A 26,766-nucleotide genomic window follows, 5' to 3' on the forward strand; every position below is an offset into this window, starting at 1 on the left:
TTATAACCCCTTCACTGTTTAGCAGCTGAAAACTTCTGCTTTTATGAACATCAGTGCTAACAATAACAACCGCCATTGCCTCCTAGCTACCAGTAACAAGCAGATATCAGCACCAACCAGTTATAGCTACTCTTTCAGACAGCAGGCATAAGATATGTGAAGGAACACCTGTATCAAAGAAAACAGGAACAAAGTTTGCCCCTCCTCTCCAGTTTCTCTGCCGGCATATCTGCTGCAGATCATACCGCCAGAGCTGGACAAACAATAAGAAAGTATTTTATTTCCATGCTTCTTTTAAAGGAATGTTAAGTACCATATTATTTCCATTAAGAGATATTCTGCATTTATTTATCCTAGGAGAATTTTAAACACTGATGTTCCAGTTATCCTAATCTAGTTAGATTTTATCCACCACTACTCCAAGTGCCAGCGCTGCTAAAATGTAACTTAACACATGCATTTAAGCAAGTCTTGGAATTTGCTAGCCAGCGTATTTTTAACCCAGAACAGGAAATTAAAAAAAAAAAAATCTGACAAGGCTTCTTTATTCTTCTCCATAAGCAGACACAAAACAATCACTAGAGTAAAATCCAAAATGAAATCAGTTCTTTAATCCAATTAACTCTAGATGGAGATATTGATTACCTAGCATGTTCTTACAGTCCTCCATCAGTAGCCATTAATGCCAACACAATTTTTAGACTACTGCATGAAAGAACAGCAGTACTAGCTTGAGTCAAGCTATATGACAAAATGATATATGTTCCATCAGCTAAGTAGGTGTTAAATACAGCAATATTCCTCAGCACAAGTTTAATCAATCAATGATTGATGAGACATTAACAAAAGCTTTGTATTTTCACAGTGCTGTGCAAACAAACACTTCATTTTTCAGGCCTGTTCACATTCCCTCCTAAATTATGTCAGGAACAACAACAAATTCTTTCCATTCTCTAAACATAACTGAATCTTCAGATAGTAAAAAGCACATTATGATCATAGGTCTCATCTTGTAGAGACTTGAGTTGGCAATGAGCTCTTTACAGAGTTCTTCGATAACTTTAATGCATTAAGAAAAAAGGGGAAAATTTTACATCCTCTCCCTTCCTCTTTCTAAAAGAGCGATTAAGACAAGTACAAGCCAGCTGCACTACATAGCAGATATGATATTATTATAATAGCACAGAAATATTTAGATGTCTTGATATATTCCAGTAATTTTTAAGCATCCATACTGGCACTTCAAAGCCCCACAAACTAAGTACAGTGTTCTCAATAGTTCTTCATGGTATTTAATCATTACTCTGACTAGAGAATTAAACAAAGAAAGTGCAAGTAGCCTTCTTTAGTGTTTTGTCAGCTAGACTGACATGCTCTCCAGACACAGTTCAGTCCCCTTCTCCTGATTGCTGAAGAATATTCTATAGTCTGAGAAGAACAACTAGCTCTTTCTCTGGCAGCTGTCTTGAGAGTTTACACTGCTCCATAAAGGCATATGTCAAATAAATATTAGATGTCTTAGTTGTAAAAAAAAGTAATAATAAAAAATAAAAACCATAAGTACTGTTTAATTGTGTACCAATTAAGGTAATTAAAATCAACATCAACTGAACCAAATAATAACCACTAAATACAGGACTGGGAATTTACTAAGACAGTTGTTATGATTTACACTGATTCCACAAATGATAAAGGTTTTACTGATCCCACAGATACAGCACATGAAGAGGTAAGTATCTGCAAATAAGCCTGGCTTTTGAAAAATGACTTTTAACAGTATTTTACAAGAGTCCAGGAAATTTACAAAGCTTTCTCCTTTAAAAAACTCACATCCACCCCCTTTCATTAGTCAAATATGAACTGAGGTTCCCAAGAAATCCAAAGAAGAGGAAAAAAGAAACACACACTAATAAGCACACCTCTTCAGATTATGGTAGATATTCAAAATACACAGAAAACGTGGCAGTTTCCTCCTAAATATAAGGAAGGAAAACCTGAATGAAAATTTACTTTATGCTTATTAAAGAGTCTATAAAACTCATAAGCAAGTTCTGTTAGAATTGAAAGATGGGAATGTGACTTACCTCAGCTTCTATAATAAACATTCCCAAAACATTTGATGGGATTCTTCTGGGTTCTGAAGCCTAATCTGATGCAAGTTTTTCCAACTGCACTTTAGCACAAGACAGCAGTCAGAACAGATCCTCCCCCCAGCTGTTATGTGTATCCAGCCACTAAACTTAAATCCCATTGATCTCATTTCCCAAATGCTAGAATTGTTAAATAACAAAACCATTCCAAAGAAGAAGTGATTCAAAATTTTAACCATCAGGCAAAATGGGAGACTTGGGAGTAGAAAAATAACAGAAGCTGAAATAATGCAGCCTACAAACCAGAACAAAATGATGAATGTTCTTCACAGATCCTGATGAACTGTAGAAACGCTGCTAAACATATCACGAAGTTCTGAAGGTTGAGGGTGGTACTCTGGGGGGGGGGGAAACGATGTGTTTTGTTTTAATGGCTACTATGAAGATATTAAGGCCAGAGTTTACTATTGCTATGAAGAAGCCTCAACCTTAGAATATGCAACCACATGAACAAAAGGAATTGCTTCTGCCAGAAAAGGACAAGATTTCTAAGCTATTGGTGCACAGCAATTTGCTTTTTTCCCAATATCCTAACCAGCTACTGCTTTAAAAGTCTTTTCTGTTGCAGGAACAAATACAGAAAAGATCCATCTTTTTCTATACAGCTGGAACCTCTGAGCACTTGCAAGAGCTGATTTTTGCTGCATCTCATATCCATTTGTCTTACAACCTTATAGCTTCACATCATGAACAAACCTAGAATGATATACAATGCAAACCAAAAACCAAAAGTTTTTGCAGCAGTCTCCTCTTGCTAAAACTAACACCCAGAAAGGGATTATGAATGAGCAGTTCTGATATGCAGTAGTCTTTCTTGAAGTATTCATGAAAAAAAAAATAAAATAAAATAAACCCAAACCAAAACAGGTCTTATGTGCAGGTTTATACTTAACCAACATGAATTGCCTGTGAAAGGCTTAAAAGACCTCTCTTATGTGTATGGGCCTACATGTTATGCTCAGTCACTGTAACAGTGCAAGAAACAAATGCACAACATGAAGACCTAGTCTAGCTGTGGTTCTGTCTCACCAAGAATGTACATTATAACGGATCAGCAAGAAAACAGCAAAATAGTAGACAATGAGAGAAACCTAGTCTAAATGTGAACATAAACACTAATACAGTGACTAGGCTTCAAAACCTGGAAGTTTAAATTCATATTTGCAGGGTCAAAGCATATAGGACTTTCAATGATAAGGTGGAAGGAGATACTAAAACCAAAATGACAACAGTGTACAAAGACTGCCAAAGTATTATCAAAAATTCATCAAAACAACCACCATAAAAGGCTTTGGAATGACAAACTGGAACAATAGCTAAGTGGAAGGTGAAGAATAGCTGAGCGCTGAAGTATGAAGAAATGTAGCAAAGAATATACATGCTTCCATGTGAACTGATGTTTTTTGTTGTCATTTTACAACAGAAAAGAACGAACAGTTAGGAACCAAAGCTTATTCTCATCACTGTGTATTACTCAAGTACGAAGTACAAAATCCGCTTTTCCTGTACACTAAACTATTGTTACAGGGCATAAGAGAGCACCCATGAACTAGGAGGAGTTTCAGGACCTCAGTTCAATGTAAGTTATTTTCAATACCTTCTTCCTGTTTTTGGTGCTGTTTTCTTTCTTCCATGATAGTTAAGTGATTGACATCCATTTACTGGAAGTGAATTCCATGTAAGTGATCCTTTCGTAAGAAATTCTTCTAGAAACATCATGGTCTACCCTGTTAGTGAATACTTGCCAAGCTTTTATCCTGAGGATGGCTAACTAAAAATAATGCTTCTCTCTTTCACTGTCTATATAAACAGTTGGAAATGACGTAAACTTTGACCATACTGTGAGGACACTACTTCCAAAAACACCATGTAACAGACACAGTATCTAGGCAATACGTAGCTACCTATTAATTGACATTTATTTTCAGCCACTAAGTTTTATCACATAAGTGTTCAGTTTCAAGGATGAACCCTAAAGTTACATAGCTTCTATTTATGTACATATTTATCCTTACATAAGAAAAAACCACAACCTTAAAAGTATTTTCAAAAACTGGTCTCTAAGACTCTAAACTTCCAGACAAGTTTATAATCACATCAGGATGGGCAATATTCTAGAAATATCTGGTAATAAAGAAACAGACAAGAAGATGACTTTTTAAAGAGTACATATAATGATTTCACTTGCCCACTTACTGGGAGAATCATGAAGTGATCAGAAATACTAGCTATTTCAAATGGACTGTAGAATTGCATTAAATTGCCACTCATATGGTCTTAAACTCCTAACTGAAATCCCTTAGTAGCTGATTTACTAGTTTATTCTAGTATCTATTCTTTATGAAACACTACATATTAACAATGTTTGTTAAGCACATTTCTGGAAGCATTTAAAGTATTTCTTGAAACAGTAATTTACTCTGTGCTCCTAGACACTTACCAAGGCTTCAGAAATCAACATGTAGTTATCAGCTCTGCTAGAATTTGGTAACCGTCACAATCTTGGAAGGTAGAATACCAAACTAAATTAAGTTCCTAACATTTACCATCATTTAAAGTGACTGGCAGTTCAACAATTATAAGAAAATATGAAATAGTTATATATTCATCAACTTTGATAACTATTACCAAGCTTAAAGAAGAAAAAAAAGCTTATAAAAGCTTCAAAGGAGCTGTTCTCTCATTGCCAAGACTTCAATTACAATTTGGTTTTACAAAACTGTACCCTGTATAAAAACTTCATGATTTCATATACATTAACTACATTTCATGATTCATACTACATTTAGGACTAATAAACCTAACTTTTCCCAGCCGGTGCGCTCTCAAGTCCATTATATTAAGCCAATGAGAAATGTCAATAAAGTGAAACTAATTTTATGAAGATACAGTTTACTTGAGTGTCTCCTGCTGTTTCCACGTATTGTATTCATACCTCAAGAAAACAGAGCCAATTGTCTCTTTTTTCTGCTGCAAGCAACATTTTATATCATTGGGTTATAGATCAACAATGATTTCATGCCAAGGTTTTTTCTGTATTTCTCCTTCTATTAAGCCTTGCAAGGAAGCATACAAATACACAAATGCATGTTATCAGAGAAACTGTAAAACCAGAAAGTTGAGGTCAAGAACTGAAACTTGGCTACAACAGCAAGATCACCATCCTACTTTAAGAAATCCCACATCAAGGAGCTTGTATCAATTTGTATTTGCATCAATTTGTATTTGCTTACAGAAAGCCTAAAAATTGCAAGTATAAAAATAAAACATTTAATAAAAGCAATCCCAACTTTTCAGGTATCATTTACTTATTTGTAAAAGCTCCTGAAAAAGCAATGTATTTTGAAGATTTGTCAATACTTCATGAATTTTCCTAATTCTTTTAGCAATTTTCAAGTGAAACTTTAGATAAAAAAATAGAGATGTTTACAATATACATCTAATGATCATATGCCTACACACATAGGTATGAGGATCATATACATATGTATGTGTATATAGATACCCACATGCACACACACACCAAACCATGAAAACAATAGAGGATTTAAACCAAAAAAAAACTAAAAAAAAAAAATCACCTCTCCCTTAGCCTGAACAAAAGTGTCTTTTTAAACAAAACTACTGAATAATGTTAAAGAAATACACTGAGCAACCTGACCAAAACAGATAATTGGGCTAAATGACTCCTTTTACCCAAGATCCAACTCACATTCCCCATCTTCTTTCAATATATCTCTGTCTTATCATTTAATACTACAGGTTGCTCAAACTAATGCTCTGTACTTTGCAACTAACTTTCAATGGTTACTAATCTGCTTCTGAATTTATGTGGGAAATCTGATAAGGAAAAAAAAAAAGGAACATGGAAACAACAATAGTAATAATATCCACAAGAAAAAAACTTCTAATGAAGATCACATATATGAAGTTAAAGCTTGGGAAAAAGAAACAACAGAAGAGCTCCAAAGCTCCAAAGTAACAAGAAAACAGAAACAAACAGAATAAGCAAAGACATTACACATACATTCTGAAACAGAGATGTCAAAGGGAACTAAAAGCTACTTAAGGTTATGATCTTTTTATATTGGGCTCTTATCAAGCAGAAGACTGTTGGAAAGCATGGTGTCAGTAGGATAACGCTGTATGCTAGCAAGTGGTGAACATACAGAATGGTGGTATTTATTTTAACACTACATATTTAAAAGTGTAATTTCAAAAGGATAGCAGGGGTAATTTATTTGCACTACAACCTTACATCAAATAACTCAAGTTAAGAGTAAAAACAAATATCTAACCCATTTTAAGCCTTTTTTAAAGAAATCTCTTAGAATTCTCTAGCTAGAGCAGTAGTTTCAAGATCCAAAACTATTTGCTGGTAACTGACAAAATGCTTCTTTATCATTCAAAGCTAATTCCCCATTATTATTTAATACTAAATATGTTGTCCCTCCCCCATCTTAGGCATTTTAGTAGTGTTCCATGAAGATACATGAAGCAAACGTGACCCATGCAACAAAATATGGGAATGAAGATGCCCTTTGCCAAAGTTATTTTCAACCAATTATCTTTTGAATGATTCCAGTTATTCAAATAAATGATAAAAATAAAAATAAAAAATTTAAAAATATGAAAATAAAAGATTAACCATTCTTTTTACACTCATGGACAGAAACTTAGATTACATTGTTGCTTTTCCTCAGTAAATGTGAGAATGTCAACAATGAAACTTTAACTATAGAAAAAACAAATACACATACCTATGACTTTAAAATAAGGATATAGGAAAATATGTTATATAGGATTAGATATACAGCTTGGACTGACTGTAACTTACATAGCGCAATGGGAGACTATTTTAAGAGAAGACTTCTTATTTTAAAAGGAATGTTTGTAATAAATGTTTAAATAAAAGGGTTGCAAAAGAATGCAAGAGATGAAGAGCAGGAAGGATACCACTCACAGACAGCACAGAATCTCTTAAGCAAGGCCAATCTGTGCGGCTGCAAAAGTAGTAGAACTGAGGAATGAAATGCAGAAAATCACACCCAGGAAGAAACAGCACGTTTTACTCACAGAACTCCTCCTCCAGGAGGTTTGCGTAAATTTATCAGCATACATGCATGTTGCCCCTGAAGGTTTTTGACTGTCTTTCTGGCAGTTAGACCTAGTAGCCTTAATCACCCCCAAAAAAAAAGAAAAAAAAAAGGAGAATTTATTAGAAAATAAGTCTCTTAGAAAAGCACATTCAAGGCCCAGTATTCAAATACCATGTATTACTTGACAGTTCAGCACAATACAAGTAAACTGTAGAAACTAGTATTTACAGTGCTGTACAACTGCTTCTTTTCCAAAAGTATATTTAGAAATTATCTAAAATAAATGTTTATTTTTGGTAAGTGTTTTTGATTCACTTAAATTTCTGAGGCGCCACACTCTTTAAGTTGCCTTTCAATAATTACACACTAGAAATGTAGAATCAGTCTGTTAGCTGAACCTTCACAGACAGATGAGTGAGATGATTCTAAACAGAACCCAAATCTACCTTTGTTATAATGCAAACATACAGAAAAAATGAGACATTCAGCCTTCTAAAATCCTTCATAAGAATTACCTATTGAAGTTACACTCTGTAGTGCACGCTTGGGATTTCGTTAAGCGGTTAGCATTATACTTACAAGTTGATGCTCTAATTGGTTGATTGTTTCATCCTTTTTCTTCAGTTCATCTTTAAGCTGCCTGATCTCATTCAGCAGATCATCCATCTGCAATAGAACAGTGGGCAATACAGGGGTTTCTATAAGGGCTAAACAATCTAAATCTATACCTCTACAGGACATATTACATCAGGCGTTCACAGAGGATTGGCAGTAACATTAGCACGTGCTTTCCTTTTCCTATTCATGTGGTGAGATGTGCTGTAGGCATATAACCTGAAGAATGATGAAACTTGACTGTTAAGTCCCCATAAGAGACTGAGTTGAGCTGACCCACTAGATTTTCAGAGTAAGTAAATTAACTGTATTTTTCACACAGTAATTAATCTGCTGTACAAGCAACTGGCATCAGGTAGATGAACAACCCTAGCCACCAAACTCTACCTATAGTTCTCATTATCCAACAAGAAGATATACTGTAGGTTAAAGGTTAAGTGAATGGCTATTTAAAAATCATTAATATAAACCTACAGAAACAAGAAAAAATCATTTAGCAACATATGCATAAGTACATTTACTGCAAGAAAACAGCATAACTGATTTGAATATATCCTACTAAAAATTGAAGACTTTTTAGTAGCAAAGTTCAGAAGTCAAAAAATTGGTAAATATGCAATATTGACTCCCTTCACCCCCCCCCCCTTTTTTTTTTTTTTTTTTTTACAATTTTTCATCATAATGTCATTTCAATGTATTTTATAACTGTGCCATTATGGCTAGGCCATAATTTAAGGGGCATACTTCAATCTAGTAGAATACATCTACTACTTCAGTTTCACCAAAGATTTTATTAGTTACTGCTTTAGAACAATACCCAGACCGATTTGATATGAATTTTTTCAAACCATATCCCAATATCAATTTAAGAAGTAACAACTCAAGAAGTCAGTTAATCCTAGCATTTTTTTGTTAAGAAGTTAAAAAGCAATACTTTTTCCTGTAGGAATTAAGACTAAGATTCTGAGAGTTTGAGGGGGATGACTGTAGAATCACAGGCAAAACAAATACATCAGACAACAGTTAAAGAAAACTGACAGCTTAAGTGTTAACATGGTTAATAGAAACCAGGGTTGCTAAAAGATGATGTATATGGATCTATAGCTTTGGCAAGCCTCTTAAACCCTGAAACAGGTTTTGGACAGATGACCTTCAAACAGAAATAAGTGTTCTTCGCTTTCAAGAAGTACTTCTAATTCCATTGGCTCTTCAGCAAGTACTGTTCCCCTCGCATAGAGTGCGGGATCAGTGATCTTTCTATACTGAGTTTACAATATGAGCCAAGCAATGCTAGAAAAGCTTACCACTGTAGAAAGCATGACATTACAAGTCCGTGACCATAAAAGATAATACTTTTTGGAACATCCATTGTGATTGCTTCTCCCTTTAATACCCATTCTAAAAAAATAAACTCATCTTTGACTGTGGAGCTCACATTGGTTACATCTGCAATACCTGCATTATCTCAGGGAAAAATCTACTTTAAAGATATTTCAAACTGAAGTTACAATAAACATAAGGAAACAGAGTAAGTAACTGAGTAATACTGTAGGATTCCACTTTAAAGCAAAAATTTTCTTTTCAAATTCTAACACTTATCAAGTAGGCAGAAAACTTTTGAAAGAAGTTACACTGTTAATCCCCACATGATTGCTACAAACACCAAAACATAAGTTATGTTAATTATCTAAACTGTGCTAGCATTTGTAAGTGTGCATTTTAAAAGGTCAAATAAACCTATTTTAACAAAACTGGAAAGATTAAAGTGTTTAAGAAACACTACATAGTTATACACATTTTTGTTTTGTGTTTCTAAAACACAAACAGGTTTGTATCTCTTATCCTGTAGAGTAAATTGGTGTTATTTACCTTAAAAATTGTTTCAGGTTCTTGCAGTTCTGGACTTGACGGAACTGAGAGTCGAATATCCTGGAGTGACACATTTTCATCATTCTATCAGAGAATACAACCAAGAACAAGACATCAAATTACTTGCTGAAACAACTCCCTTGCAAACTTGCTGTCAAAGATGGAGATACATCACCTCTCTGTGGAACCAGTCACAATATCTGAACTCTGCCACCATGAATTTTCCTTTTTTTTTCCCTCCCCTGACAGGAGAGTCTCCCTTGCTGCAGCATGTGTACAGTGTCCAAATAAGGGTCATGAACAGCCTTTCCTCACAAAGCTCAAGGAACAGCTGCAGATATATCAAAGTATGATGATTCTGCACAAAAATCTGGCACAACTTGGCCATTGTGTTCAAATGTATTATACGAGGAAGGAACGGTGATGCTATGTGATTTTAAAAGCTTTGTTTCCTTTAGCATCTATTCAAATGTCTGAGCAGTATCAAAATATACAGCCAAAACATTTCAGGTAGGAATTCTTAACCAAAAAAGCAACATTTGCTACTGTGCAGACTAATACAAAACGAATTCACAGCCATCAGAACTAAATATCAATTATAAAAACTAACTACACAAAACGATTCTTTCCCCTGCCATGACAGCCATGAATTCTGAAATTAAGCACAGCAAGTAGAAATAGAAATAACAACCAAAGATGCCAAAAGATGATTGCATAGGTATGTCCTGAAGCACTTACACTCCAGTGACAAACACGAACACAGAGCCATTATGTGCAGTACTCAAACCTGTGGCACTCAAGCCTCAAAAGGTTGAGGTAGGTTGCATAGTCAAGTCACAGACTGAACAAACTGATGGTTTATTCTTGTGATATGTTCTCAGGTTTGTCCCATGATGTCCTGACTAATCACTGTGATATCAAATGACAGTACAGTTATTTTTTTGGTCATGGAATATCATTACCCCATTTCCTTGATGTCAAAAGGTTTATTTTCCCCCACCTCCCTCTCTGTCCATCTCCATCTGCTACCTCCTTAAATACAAAATAAACAAATCTTTTACTTTATATTTTTTCAGGTTCACAGACTGAAGTATCTTTACCCAATGACCTCACTGCTTAACACTGAATTTGCAGAATATGAGAGCAGCATGTTTCAAAACCTGTTTAAAACCACTCTAAGCCTTAGACAGCAACTCCTCAAAACCCACAAGAGTAAAACTGCTGCTCAAATGCTAAGGATCAATTAAAGGGAAAACCAACAATAGACTATATATGTTCTTTGTGAGGTATCTTTTTTTCCTTTTTAATCCATAAGAAATATTTCTGACAAATTTAACTAAATTGCGGAGAAACACTGAGATTGCCCAGATGCAAAAAAGCAAAAAATTAAGTTAAATGAACTTTTAACAATTTAATTTTTACTTTTTCCGATAGTCACCAATTACTTGCAACCAAAATATACAGAACCAACAGCAGTCTTAAATGGTAAGAGTACCAAGAACTATCATACAATTCCAAATTGCTTTTACCACACTACAGACAGTTAATTTAATTTCACTTAGGTTTAATTTTATAATTTGCAGTTATTTGTATTGGTTTGTTTCTATTTGGCTTGTTTTTTTGTGTTGGCTTTGTGGTTTTTTTTTGTTACTGTTGTTGGTTGGTTTTTGGAGGGGTTTTGCTTTTTCTTTTTAATTCTTGGCCTTTTTTTTCCCCTTCCTTTTAAATGCTATTAATTGTGAGAGCAGTCAAATTTCAAGGCTTCTGACTCCTTAGCATAGCAAATATTTCAGCTTACTCTGTCCAACACACAGCTGCGTTCAATTCACAAGTAGCAGTTTGTCCCTTCTGGGCAGATCACCAGCAAATGACAGGCTGACAAAGCAGTAGTTTACAGTCTATGTTATGAACAACTTCTAATACAGTATTTTTAAATAATTTGCAAAATAATAAACACATTTTAAAAATATTTATAAAATGCTCGAGGAAATGAGTAATTAGAATCATAGAATCATTTACAGATTAACATATACTTTGTTTTATTTTATATAAAAGAACTATATTTCTTATATTTTACAATTCATCAACATTGCTTATTTTAAATAACTATTCATGCAAACACATGCACTCATAAGAAAAGCTACAATAGATGGTCTCATTTATAATTGTGAAAGACTAATCAAAGGAATGGAAAAAACACAGAAGAGTGTGTATGAGTATGTTATGAGTAACCTAGTATGTTACTATCCTCTGGTGATTCTCTGGTGATTTAAATCAAGTACTCCAACAATATACCTGACTAATATTCACTAGCAAAGCAAGAACAAGTTCATTCGCATCAATTCCCTTACTACTGTCTTAATTATCTTAACACATGTAATGCACACAGATCAATGGAAATAAAATTCAGTTCTAACACTAACTGCGGGACTTTAAGAATCCAGTTGTGAACAAATGCTAAGATTAAGCTATGGTCTTGCTCGGCTTTTTCCTTCCTGCTTATCGTTTTGCTAAAATGAGACTGGGGAGGACGAAATTATCAGGATAAAGGTTATCCATGTACAAAACCAACTAACCAAACAAAAAAAAAAAACAAAAAGGCCCCCCCCAAAGATTTGAATTCGCAAATAGACAACAGAATTACAAGATAAAAGCAACTGGTTATATGCATGTGCTATTTTTGGTAGCCTAGAAATCATACACTAAGATATCATCAAATTTCAGAAACTTTGAAAAAACATATACTTTTAACCTCTAGGTAAAATAACAATAAGCTTTATAAAAAGATATCATGACATTGCAATAGACACTATAAAATGCTGCTACCAGTTGTTTTTTTTACCTCACCAACATTTTTATAATAGTAGAAAACATTATTTATTACAGTATAATTACATCTTCAGAGGAGTTGCACTAGCCTCATTTGTGCCAAATATAAAAGATGCTTGCAAAAACAAGAATTCAGAATAGTTTGTTAGTCATATTAAAAAAAAAATGCTTACAAAATGCATTGAAAAACTATTACTTGTAAGTAGCAACAAAACATTTTAATTGCTTTAGCAGAAAATGGCTTTTGAAAAACAGCAGCATCAGAAGGAAGAAACAGTTGTCAATATTTGTAACTATTTCCTAAATTTAAAACATTGCAACAAACAACTGAAACCTCATACATTCTGATAATCCCAGTACAGTTACTTTTAAACATCACTTGCAGATTAGGGCTCAAAATAACTTGCAGTATGTAAATTGACAGAGGACTAATGTTGCAGACACTCCCATTTAATTAGTTACGGAACAGTCTTCAGTTACGGGCTTGATTATTTTAACCAGATATAAATTCATATATACATGTATTTGCATATGATGTTTAATCAAGAACATTGCTCATTTAAGAAACAGTCAAGTACTATGGCAGCAACTTATTATTTCATAGTCCTTTTTTTGGTGCTATGCTTATCAGCAACCCATTTGAGTCACTCCTTGTCTACAGTGATTTTCAACTCAATCACATTTACTGGAAAGGTTTTGCTGGATTTAAGTCAACAGCATACACTTCAGCTTTTGTCCAGTTTTGGGTGATCCCTATGTAACAAACTGAGGTAATCACATGCCTCATGTTTTAAAGTGGCTTATAAAGTTACAGCAAAAACTGGAGTCAGAAGCAATTACAAAATACCTCTTCACACTTGTCTTCAAAAAGTTAGTGTAAAGCTTTTTATCCAGAGCAACCTATTAGTCTTGGAGTATTCTAAAAGAGTTTGAAGGGAGTTTGTGTGTGGATTCCACACACCCCCAGCTACCTGTTCTCTTTATGTAGTTATTAATAAATTTAAGATGATTTTCTTGGTAGGGTATTTTGCAATGGTTTCTGTAATGGTTACTTACTATTTATATTTGATACTAAGTGCCTATGTAGGAAATCCAAAGGATTTGACTATCAAAGTAGTCAGATTTCAGATTGAATATCATTTCAGCTTCATTTCTTTTCAAAGGGGACCTACTCAGAAAATTAGTATCATCAGCTTAGATTTTTAGAAACCAGTCAATTTTACTGTTTCAGGACAAACTCAGTGAAATCTAGAGATACAGTTGTTAATTGTACGTATAGGTAAAATATGTAACAATCCTTTCTTCCCTAAGTGATAATGCTGTCATGCACCTTATTTCTCTGGACAATTATTTTTCTACATTTAAAACATTTTTACATACCCGGTTCCAAATGTTACATGTCCAAGACACTTCTCAAGTCTTCATGTCATTTTTAATCCATCCCAAGATCATAAAGGTTATGGGAATAACCCTCCATCGTGACTGTCACAGGTACAGCACAACTCACCCAAACAGCCACATATTGAAATTAATATTTTGGAGTGGCTGTATTTAACATGGTCTCATGCCAGTGTTTTGTGTGAAATCTCCAGAATGAATGACACACATATATCTCTGTGTTTGCTTTACCTTCCCAAATTCCTAAAGAACTGACTTGCACTTCATAAATAATAACCTGTCACTACAGTGTTTAGTATTTGGCTTACCAAGAGTAGTATCAGATACAAGTATTTAGTCATGAACATCCTAATAAAAACCTTGCTAACTTTCTAACCTACTGTGCTGATTATACACAGCAGCAGTTTACCTAATGGACTGGTGGGCTTTGAGCACTGCAGTATTTTTGCTGATAAACAGTTCAACAGCTCAAAAATGCCACACTGGCCTGTAACTCTCAGCAGTTACATGTTCTCATCTTCTGAGCCTCTCTTTAAAAAAAAAAAAAAAAAAAACAACAAAAAACACCAAACCATAAATAAACCCCAAAACAAACAAACAAACCAACAATCAAAAGAAAAGTCAAGCTCCATGACTAAAGAGACTGTAAGAGATCCTGGAATATATTTCAACATTATAAACACGTGCTTCCTATACAGCATACAGACAGTGCAGATGTTGTTACTGCCTTTTCTTTCCATCTTCCCTTTTCCCCTTGCTTGCTTTGGGTAATATTGCTTTCAGGCTTCACCCAAAAACACACACACACAAAAAAAAAAAAAAGGTACAGAACTTCTAGAAGAAGAGATGAGATAAAGGGTATCCTCTCTCAGAAGAGACCTCCTCCCATATTGCCTCAGAAGAAAATATAAAGCTCAAAGCTTAACAACAATAATTGTTTTCATTATACTAATGTAATTTAAGGTCTTCTTTTACAAAAAGTAACCCATTAGAAGCAAAAGCATTTTCAGAAATTATCTTCTTGTTCCCTAACAGCCTAAGATACCTTTTAATCCCCAGGATTTTTTAAAAAATATGCTACTAACAGTATACTAATAATTTAATCTTTAAAATTCTTTCAACATTCCAGCATCTGCAGTTCATGAAGAAGTTGATATTTCTAAAGTTTACCAAGGTTTATTAAAGTTTTCTCAAGGTCTAGCCTTTGAATGCCAAATCAAAGTTTTCCTTGGTACAAATTTCTCGTTTGAACAGTAGCCTCGGCTAACATTTTTTTACAGACACAGAAAAAATTAAGTGTCCATCAATTAGGGGCTGCTATTCACATGCTCACTACTTGGCATTTTGAGTGTAGCTTCACTCAAATACTGCTGCAGACAACTGTCATACAGTTTCCACTGCCCAGCTGTTACAACAATGATCCAACAGCTAACCGTTTAAACTCAAAATTTTCCAATTTTACCTGCTATTGTTTGTTATTTCTTTGGTTCTGTCTCTTTCAATTATAGTTAAGTCACTGAGGTGAACTACTTCATGGCTAAGGAAAAAAGTAACAATTGTAGGTGCAATTCATACAACTTAATACATGACACAAACCTTCGTATTTCATTCATTAAATCTGTTTGTTCAGGCCTCTTATAACAAAGATAAGTATCTCCTGCAGATCTCAACAGATGCAAAAAAAAGGGAACACAATGAATATGTACTTCAAAGGTATGTGACTTACTAATCTAAAGCCTCAGCAAAAACATATTGGTACATTTAACAATGTCACACTATAGATTACACATTCATTCATACCTCTTCATATAAATGGACTAGTCCTACCTGATAAGTTACAATAAAGATTTGTACTTGAAAATTTTTTTCATTCATGAATGGTGAGTTGAAAAGAAATATATAAAACTTGCCTCTCCCCCAAAAAAGGGCTTCACAGATCTCATGGCCCTGTGAACCTCTTCATCTTTCAGTTCTCCTTAAAATATCAGTAAGTGCTTATCTGAGATAAGACAGATGGTTGCGAATCATTGCTGCCAGTCTTGAGAGGAAGTTACTACAGAGAATGGGTCAATCCTTGCCTAGATCAAAGGCTCTAGGGCACCAGAAATAGTACAATTCTTATTTTAAAAAGGATGTTCTAACACTTTAGCTCTGTAGCCTCATCAGGCAAGTTGAGTAGCAGGTTTAAAAAACTGAGGAGGAAGCAGGAAGATATTTTTAAGATCAGAAGAAAACTTATTTCTATTAAGCATGCAAATTGAGTACCTCAGTCAATGTTTAAGAGGCATTAACATTTAGATGTCAATTATTACTAGAGTTAGACTTCCAAAGCATTTTCTTTTTACAATATAAAGTTAATGCTCCAGTTAAATATTAAGCGAGAACATTCACCAGTAGTTCAACTCTTCCTGTAAACAGTTACAACTGCATTTAGTGCAAAAAAAGAACGTACATTTTTATACCAACTCCTACAGAGTGAACATTACTGCCCTGTCAGAGGTTATACTTACTGAAGTGAAAATTTTAAACCTCTGCATGAGATAAAACACCTATTCCTGGTTTCACTATTTGAAGATACAGAAAGAGGGCAGCATGTGAGGAGTAAGTAAACAGCATGTGTACTGTGGTCACACGGGGTTCAGAAAAGGCTAGACTATTCAAAGAACTACTTATTTTTTCCAAGCAGAATTGGCAACACAACACCAAACCCTTGCTGTTGCAGCAATAGTCAAGATAATTTATATACAGTTATGTGAACTACCATCACAGCAAGAATCCAGTATAGCACATTAAGTTTCCCTAGGAGTCTGCTAGGTATATATTCATTACACGCTATGTTCTATAGTAAGCCCCAATACCGTTGATTAGATAATTGTATAAAATTGCTTTTAATTAGTGTATCTTACTATCTTGCTGTAACTGCTCCTGTGAGCCCTCATGCCTAAGATGTGACTACAGCTCTACTTCTACCTATCCAAATTAAATAATATTGCTAGAAGTTGTAACTGCAAAAAGATAACACATTAAAAAGTACACAAGAGTAGAATAAACATTCCAAAGTCCATTGATGAGTTTTGGAAGCAGCAAATCAAGAAAGGGGACATTTAGGTCAGGAAAATATAGAGAAGTACGCTTGGCAAAGTTTGAAGGGAAGAATATATTTATTGTTACAAAACTCACACTTACAGGGAGGAAGGGGAGAAGATCAAGCTTTTGGCAAGAGAAGCAGTAAATTCTGAAGAACATACACCTTGGGAGGTAACAGTTTCTTCTGCGATTTTAAGGTTTTTTTTTAAAAAGCTTAATCTGAGCTACCTGAGGCAAGAAGGTTTGTTTTCTGTAAGTTTTATAGAAATCTGGCTATTATAAACTAGAGTGAGATTTAAAATTCAACATTCTGCATGCAACACATTATTTGGCTGCAACATGCACACCTTTACATAATGAACTACACATGGGCAGATCATCTATCTAGTTGTTTAATTGTGCTTGGGTTAAAGCTCTGGATAAAGAGTTTATTGCTACCTCATGTACTAATTGTCTGCGTGAGGCTGTTGGGAGTCTCAGTTCACGCTGTCCACTACCGAGGCATTAAGTTCTAAGAACACACCCTCTCTCCTTTGACACTACATAATTTTTGTTCCAATTGCATTTCTGATTTTGTCAGTGGAAAAACATCTCCAGCATTCTTGGTTACCACAAGAAACAAATGGTCACATTTCTAGCAGGCACAGTCATACCCTTTAAGTAGCCTCTAGGTTGATTTGCTTTTTGTTTTGCTGTTTTGTTTTAGTACCTTACTTTTAAGACACAAACTTATTCACACTACATTATCCTGTTAGAAAAAGAATGGAAGTATATCTAGTGTTAAAGAGAACATCATACAGATACTTTTCAATGCTAATTTGTCTATGACTCCAAAATGTCTCATCGACTTTTTTTTTTTTAATAGCTAAGCAATTTTTGTAGCTGAAATGCCATACTTCTTGTGGAGTCGTCCAGCAGTTTACCAGCTCCCACAATTTGCCAAGTTTTGAGTGAAATGGAAAAGCTCCTTAAAAGGTTATAACAATTCAGTAATTTCATACACTGGAAAGGTTAAATTTGAGCACTTCTAATAGAGAAGACCCTGTAGGATTTACTCAGCTTCTTATCAAAACACACAAAGAAGATGAAAAGAGTAAGAAAAACAAATACCTTCTTAAAAAGAAGCTATTAGCATTGACTTGCGGAACAGAAGTTTGATCAATGGGATTGATTTTAGCATTTTTTAATAATTTTTTTTCTCCCAGCTTTTTAGGATCTTATTAAGGATATACAATATTTTATAAATAAAAGCTTGTGTTGACATCCACTGATATTTCTCTCTTATTTAGCATTATTTCCTCAGAGAAGCAGAACAGTAATCCAATATTTAATATTTTTTGCAGTTAGTAAAGTAGTGAAAAAGCAGAAAAAGTACTCATTTAGACGGAAGTAAAAAGTGCACATTTTCTTGAACACTGTAATTCGGTGTATAACAGAAATTACAATAGCCTAATAAGCCTGAACAGAATAATAGCCATCCAGGCTCACTCTCAAATGTATGTCACTGCTTTTGTTCCATTTAAACAGCTCACCTGGTGCAGTAATCTCTTCAGTTTCAATAACTGAGTTTTTACAGCTGTGCAGTCTTGGACCATGTGCCGAAGGGTCATTTCATCAAGCATCACAGTAGTCTCTGGTAAGCCCACCACCTGCCTAGGAGCCTGGTAAAAATTTGGTGCTCCATAGCTTTCAAAGTGACCAACAGGAGATTCTAGGTAGTTTGATCCCCTAAAAAAAAAAAAAAAAAAAAAAAAAAAAGGAAAAAATACAAACCAAAAAACATATATATTTTAAAACCACAGCAATTGCAAACTAGAGCTAGAGAGCATTTAGTAAAAAATGAAATGTTATGTAATGTGGGCCATATTCACATACCGTGGCATACAGCAGAAAATAAATAAATCAGAAAATGCCAATGCTATTTCACTTAAATGTTGGGCTTTCTTCCCCACTCTGCACACATCTCTTGGGGACTAGTAACTCCAGTACCCTAAAAAATATTGCTATAAACTGTCATTCAAACTAGCCTGTAAGAACTATAGGATTACATTTAATTTAAAGCACATGAATAAGTAAAAAGTTCTCTAAACTTACAAAATTCAAGTAATAAGACAGTGTAATGTTTTTGCATAGAACATATAATTTAGTCAAGCATTTATAATACCATATAAACACAAGTAACATATGCTAGGATTAAAAACCTTGACAGAAACAAAAATATTGAAAACAAATTGTTACAAAACTCAGTGATGCTCCCACTCACACATGTATTTACAGACATAAAACTATTCAGAAAATGTCTTGTACTCAGTATTACTTGAGACCTGTTAGTGCCAAAATAGATTGCTCATGACAGTATTTTAATGATTTGGAATAAAAGAGTAGTTCTTTACCTGTTTAAATCATTTTTACCATGGATACAGTGATCAGTATGGCCAAGATGATAGTGATCCTGCGTATTCCATCGCTGCTGTGGTGCTCTTTTCCAAAATCCCTCCTGATGTTGCCTAGCATTTCTGTCTTGTCTGTCATAACGGCTCATATTTTCACATTCCTCTACATAAGGTTAAAAGAAAAAAAAAAGGCAGCTGTAAAATTTGTTCCTAAGACCTTGTAAATAAAATTTTGAGTATGTGCTGGTAACATACAGTGTAAAATCTGTGGGGTTTTATTTTCTTTAACTGATTTAAAAAATGTATGTATCTTAGAACTGTAAAGCAGATTTCTGTAACAATGTCACACTTCTACCAGCATATGAACTTGTTACAAGAATAACAGTAACCTGTAGCAGAAACTATAGAAATCAACCTTAACAGTATTTTCAGTTTAAGCAGAAAATCATTTGGAGGAGGCAGAGCTATGGTGAAGAAAAAAAAACACAAAAAATCAAAGAGTAATGTTTTCCTGTTTTTCTTACTGACGGATTTTCAGGCCTTTAAAAAGTTCAAACAAACAACACAGAAAGATGACATTTTAGAAAAAGGCCAGTACTTCATTCCAAACAGAACATTTCATTTTTTAAAATACATACATCTCTCATCCTATTTATCTTGGTATTTTTTTTTCAACTTCAGAGACATTTAATCGTTACTTACTTGGACAGAAAGCCTAATTTAAAAAAAAAAAAACAAACAAAATAATCTCTTTTTAAAACACTAACTTCTGCAAAGCAAAGCAGAGCAAATTCCACGAACTTCTTGAGGGAACAAAAGCTGTATTTGGCAAAGCTTGTAAACCACAAGAAACAAAGCCAAAACTAAGGCTATCCATGCAGTCAGACACAGGAAAAAAAAAAAGTAATAAGCTGCTATCCTGCCATCACACTTGCTCCTTTACTTACCCAAGGAGTTTTTGCTCACATTGTCAGTTCTTTGCTAGGAGAAAAACTCTACACAGGAAAACATTGTTTTATTCGGCTGCCTACTCGGACATAGTTGCGCACAAGACGTTCATAAACAGGCCTTCCTTCCTGCTTAGTTCCCAGCCTGCGTGTTGTTGGGAAGTGAGCCCAGTTTTACCCTGTGATTTAAAACTGCCATCCTCACTCACTGCATACTTGTTGAGCTAGAGCTGTTTCTATAAATAGCGTCTAAGCGGCATCCCAGACTCCAAAGTGAAACAAGGAGGGTTTCTGAGGACCTGGAAAGTCTTAAGAGGCAATGTCACTGAAGTTGCACATAACTACGAGAGTGCTGGCAACAAACGCTGTTAAATATTATTGTAACAAATACTCATACCTACAATTCAGTTTTTATCATCTACTTTGATAATCAAAAAATTAGTTAAGAAAATAATCTTGTTCATCGAAAGTAACAGAAAATTTATTTTCCTTTCCAAGCTTCCTTCTACAGCTCATAACACATGAAAATTCAACTGGGTCTACTCAAAACAAGCCCTTGATAATTTTATATGCGATTTCATTATTATGATTCCCAGCTTTATAAAATGACATTGAGACACTGACTTTTTCATGCAGTCATGTTTACTTATAAGAAAGCCTGAAAGTGGCTTTTGAATTTGTCTTTTCAGATGCTTTTTGCTAATTCAGTACTTTCAAGAAACAACTATACCAGAGGCACCTAGTTTATGCCATATTAACTTTATGCGGAAACTCAACTTACAAAAAAAACAACAAACAAACAAACAAACAAAACAACAAAAAAACCACCCCCCCAAAAAAAAAAAAAAAAAAAAAAAAAACAAAAACACAAAAACCACAAACACAAACAAAAAAAAAAAAACACAGCAGGTTGTCAGCCACAAAGCATATTCCAGCTATACAAACATTATTGATACTTAGCTGTAGAAGTGGATTTAAGTTTATTATATTGATGAAATTTAGAAAGCAGTGGATTAAAAAAGTCATCTCTCATTTGTGTCTAGATTAAATGGGAAACTAATTTTTTTTCTTTTTGTGACATTCACCTTTAAAATGCACATATTCTTTAAATTTGTAATTTGAAATAGAATTACTGATGCAGATGCAGTGCATGTTTATGAACAAGGAAACTTATAAGAAATTGATCTACCCTTTAAAAATGTTTCTTAGTTTTTCCCCAACAGAATTAGAATTACCCTTATTGAAAGAATATCCCATAGGCTTGGACTGTTAACTGTTCTAGAAAACTACAAAAGTAAAAAGATAAAAACTGTACACTTATCTGGGCAGAAAAGCTGAATATTAGCATTATTTTCAATAAGCACCCTTCACAGAAGTCCTTTGGAAAACCTATTCTGAGATTTAAGATATTAATTTCACATTTCATGATGTGCCACCATGGTACATAGTACATTCTGTATTTATTTACTGATAATTTGGCTTCATATCCAACATACATACAGGAGTCTTCACTTGTACCTGTTATTACAGGGTAGGATGCTGCAGTGCTCCACATTCAATGTTGCTATTCACCTCAAAATATATTAGCCTCCACTGAGCTTGGAGAATAAAGCTAATACCCATATCACTTGATAGTAACAATTTTTATTAATAGGTCAGGAATGCCCAAAAGCAAATGTCTCTGGTTTTCCAGGACAGGATTTGAGAAACCATGACAATAATCTCCCTTACCTACTTCATTCTAGTCCGCATTTGTATTATTTTAAGGGCATCTAGCTACCACTACCCTCTTTATGAAAAGTTTGCCAGTACACACACTAACCACAAGAGTGCATAAAAAACATCTTGAAAAAAACATATTGTAAATCTTCAGGCTTCTGTTACTCTGAATTGCATAAAATATATTAGGATATATTGTCATTCTGTAGGAGAAAAGAATAATAAAAAAATAAGGCTGTCATTCAAAGCTAAAAAAATGCTGTTCTAGCATTTTCAAATGCAGCTGAAGCATGAAACTGAAGGACTAACTTAAAAGTTTGACATTTATTCTACCAAAATAATTTTAATAAACAGAGTGCAACAAGTTTGCATTTTTACAAGAGGCAGAAAATTTCTAACTTGAGATTTCTTCAAATGCAAGAGTTGTAATTGGCAGAACAGCGATATTACATTTCATACATGTCAGAAAAGAGGTGTTACTTACAGAAAAAAAATTAATAATACATTGTCTTATTAAATCAGAAGTCAGAAAAATACAATTAAAAAATCTCCTAAGTCCATATTGCAGTTTCACATTAAGATTGCTTGGCTAATTTACTAACCTTTATCATGAGGTGGGTCCTCTGGTAGGTCCACATCAAGCATGAGATCATCATCTTCAAGATCACATGAATCAAGATTATTCAAGATATCCTGCAAGAAAGAAAATACGAGATACAGATGCTTTCATGATATTTCATTTACCCTACTGCCATAAAAAGCTTATTCCAAAGGCTTATTACATTTGCATTGTACACATATCCAATATTACCAGCAGCTTCTTCTCTTTAGAGGCCAAGATCAACTTTACCTGAGACAATTTATACAAACAACAATCATCACACATCTAGTAATATGATACAGTAACAGTGCTAGCTGAAATAAATATGGATTAAAACATTTTTGTGCCTCACACCTATGGAATACTTCAGATTTTTCTTTTCATTAATATCCTGCCTTCCCCCCAGTTGGAAGCATTTTAAAACAAAATTATTTTGCTCACTTAGAAGATGCTCTATCAGCTTATTTTGGCTCTAGTACCATATTACCATAACATTGAAAGGAAGAGGGGGAACCTATATGTCACCTTGACTTTTTGGGCCAATAAACAAAATATGCTACTACCAGCACTAACCTCTGCTGCCTTTTATCTTTAAGATTGTGGTTCACATAAAGCTGTTTCTAAAGGAACTAACAAACTGTCACAATGCATGTGTGTGTGTTAATAGTTCAAGAAAAATGCAATGAAGTGTGATAGTACTAAATGAAATTATACATATTACGTGTAGTTAGTCAGGTGCATTAAAGGACTGTAGTCAGGGCAAGCCAATTCAGTGTTAGAAAGGCAGAAACCAACCCCTCTTCCTTTAATACCAAAATAGGAAAAACTCAAGAGTTGAAGGCTGTAGAATATTCCAACTTATGGAGCAATCGGATGCTGCCAGCACCATGCTACTGAAAAGCTACATCAGGCAACAAAGTGTGGAAGTTGACCGGAGAACCCAGAATGCGTTTTACTTATTTACTCAAAGAAGGCTGGACTTAATACTAAATGATTACAACACAAAATAGGTCTAAGGAAAATTTTAACTATTGAGCTCTATTTTCCATATCCCACAAAAAAAAGGCATTGCTTCAAGGCACAGAAACAGATTCAGGAACTTCACATCTGTATCTTTTTTTAAAAGCAGAAAGGCAGTTCTTCCTTGGGTTTAATAGCTACACCTACAGATGATATGTGGGAACAATATTGAAAAATTTGCCAAACATAAAGTAAATGAAGTGTTTTACTAATTATGTCACACTGGATAATAAAGTGATTGTTAAATACTTAACCAAATACTTCCATACGGACTACCAATACACTGCAAAACAATATTCACTTAGAAAGGTATCCCTTTGCTGGCTACTGTTAGATCACTTTGTGAGAGATGCATAGCTGAAAAGGAAGAACATCAACAGGAATGTCTCAACTGCTGCTCTAAGTGTTCTTTAGCAGTCTTCCTATAATGTTCACAAAGGACTAGTATATCTTATTACAAATCATAGAATCACAACATCAGTCAGGTTGGAAAAGACTTTTAGGATCATCAAACCCAACCATTAACACAGGACTGCCAAGGCCACCACTAAACTATGTCACTAAGGGCTTCATCTACACATTTTTTTGAACACTTCCAGGGACGGTGATTCCACCACTTCCCTTGGGAAGCTTGTTCCAAATGGTGAAAAAAGCTAAGTATATTTTAAGGTTTTTGGATATTGTGACACACAGAACATTAAACATTCTACAATTCTGCCAGGGAAGTTATTTATTGACTTAGAAAGGAGAGTATGACATGCAAATAGTTAATATGTACTTTGTAAAGCACAAACACTAGAAAGGACAGATGGAATACTTGAGACAGAACCATCTGGCTTTCTCGTATGTCGAAGTCCTACCTGAAATATTTTGTTTACATACAGCATCCCAAGTATTTACTTGAAAAAAAATGAGAAACAATAAAAAACACTATGGAAAAGCTTCACAGAAATGGAAGCCAGTTAAATGAAATGTGGATTGAATATCTGGGAGAACAAATTTCCTGGAAAAAATTTAAATTAAAACAAAAAGTAGTAAATATATACAGGAACTAGAAGAATTTTAACTAGTATGTATTTTTTAAACAATCCTGCAAAATATAAGTGTGATTGAGAGGTAGCTTTGGTTTTTTAGTTGACACATTGTTTCTCTGTCATGCTTTGATCTTCCAAATTAGTGCGAGCAAGCATTATTTTCTTCTACTGCAGGAAAATTAATGAGCATGACAAATTACAAATAATGGCCACAAACATCTAAGGAAGTTGAAAACTTTTGCTATTGCTACGCACAAGCATTAAAGCGAGTACAATATAAAAACATAGTGTGTCAGAATGTCAACTAATAAACCTAGATAAGCCACTTCACTCTCTTTGTATCACAAATTCGCAAGTCTAATGATGTCAGAGAAGGTCAGCATTTGAGATGCCATACATTTTTCTGTCAACAGAACATTTCATTATGCTTCCCTAATTACACATTCCTGCACCACACTGAAGCGATTCCATGTGGGAAAACACAACTGTGAAGTTTTCGTAATAGGTAGACCACATGTCAATTCAATTTTTAGTTATTCCCAATGTTATCTACTTGGAAAACAGAATGTAAATGTACATGTCAGCAACATCATCTGGAGATCGCTGCAAGATAACGTGGTTTCATCAACAGATCAGTACAAAAACGCTGTATTTTCAGATTTCTATTGTTATTACTACTGTATAATGAATTGAAGTTAACTACACAGCAGTAATATTGTTAATAATATGTGCTGAACAAATTATCATCATGAAGTGACTCTGGGCAATGAGTTAAAACAGAGCAGGAAACAAAATCTTCAGAAGTGCATCAGCTCCAGCTCCACAGAATATTACATGTTTCAGCAATTATTAAAAGTTACAGTAAGAGATGAATCCTATTTTATTTGTATAGTTGAAAAGAATAATGCATGCTGTAAGGGCATGTAGCTTCACAAGGTTGATTTAGCACAAGATTTTCAAGATGGCACAACCTACAATTGGGACTGTGAAATCTTAAGCTACAATGCTGTCCAAGATCTCCCTCCAGAATTTTTTCAGGTTAACAGAGGTAGTAGTGCTTTGTTCTCTTACAGCATCAGAGCAGGAAAAGCATTAGGTGAGAAGCAGTTCATGTATGATTAGTGGCATAAGTAGTCACATACACTGAGCAAGCAGAGAACTACAACAGCAGTTAACACTTGCCCTGCATAAAGAGGTGATAAAAGACTAAACAGAGGCAAAGGTAAGGCTGGCAAACAATTACACCACACTTTGCAAGTTTATTTTAATGTCCTGCAAATTCTTACTGAAGTGACTGCCCACAGGTGCCAAGTCTTACCAAAGGTTAATCAAGCATATACCGGCAGTTCACCTACAATAGCTTGAGGGGTTTTTTTGCCTAGTTTGTTGGACATGTAGCATTCAGAACATGTTTCTCAAGATGCAAAATAATACTAAACTCTGAAGACAAAAAGTTTAATATTCAATATAAATTCTACTCGAGTTCATTATGATGGACACTAAGAATATTTTTTAAAAGTTCTTTCTAAAAATTCCTCGGACTATGAGCATAAGCTCTCTCTTCCACTGAAGAGCAGTATTTTTCAGCCCACCAACTTATGTTCAATTTAGCTTAAAAGTCCTATGCAAGATACGCGATCCTTAGCCTTCCCATTTCTTAAACTAAGTATATAATGCAACTAAAACTAAATTACATGTCCAAATTAGAAGGACAGATACCTACATTTCCTCCCTATTAAACCTACAAGGTGTGCACTAGTGAAAGTTTATAACACAGTGCATATTACATTAGAATTCAAAAGAAATAAAGTTGGGCATTGGATTAGTGCAAAATGCAAAGCAATTCCAGATAAGCAACCCTCAAAATTTCAGTGTTCACAGAAATGAGAAAAGCCTAGTCTCAAAATACCAATTCAGTACCCTTCTTTTCATACCAAAGTATGCTATCTTGCTTGAAAGGAAATTGCACTGAGGTAGTCATGAACTGTTGGTGAATATTTGGAAC

At 34.3% G+C, this 26,766-nt stretch overlaps 1 protein-coding gene across 6 annotated transcripts in view; it reads right to left on the reverse strand.

Moving 5' to 3' along the window:
* CCSER2 (coiled-coil serine rich protein 2) overlaps positions 1–26,766 on the reverse strand; it is a 67,979-nt gene that overhangs the window by 11,746 nt on the left and 29,467 nt on the right. For all 6 annotated transcript variants that reach the window (XM_057421533.1, XM_057421532.1, XM_057421537.1 and 3 more), the window contains exons 4-9: positions 22,709–22,799; positions 19,441–19,603; positions 18,580–18,775; positions 9,734–9,817; positions 7,829–7,915; positions 7,227–7,325 (exon numbers count right to left, since the gene is read on the reverse strand). In XM_057421533.1, the coding sequence (XP_057277516.1) occupies positions 7,227–7,325; positions 7,829–7,915; positions 9,734–9,817; positions 18,580–18,775; positions 19,441–19,603; positions 22,709–22,799 (720 nt within the window). The remainder of the gene's footprint in view (positions 1–7,226; positions 7,326–7,828; positions 7,916–9,733; positions 9,818–18,579; positions 18,776–19,440; positions 19,604–22,708; positions 22,800–26,766) is intronic.

The sequence above is a fragment of the Pezoporus wallicus genome, unplaced genomic scaffold (assembly GCF_028554395.1).
Source record: "Pezoporus wallicus isolate ANWC-B61680 ecotype Strahan unplaced genomic scaffold, APGP_CSIRO_Pwel_v1 contig_4816, whole genome shotgun sequence".
In the NCBI taxonomy this organism is placed as follows: Eukaryota; Metazoa; Chordata; class Aves; order Psittaciformes; family Psittacidae; genus Pezoporus; species Pezoporus wallicus.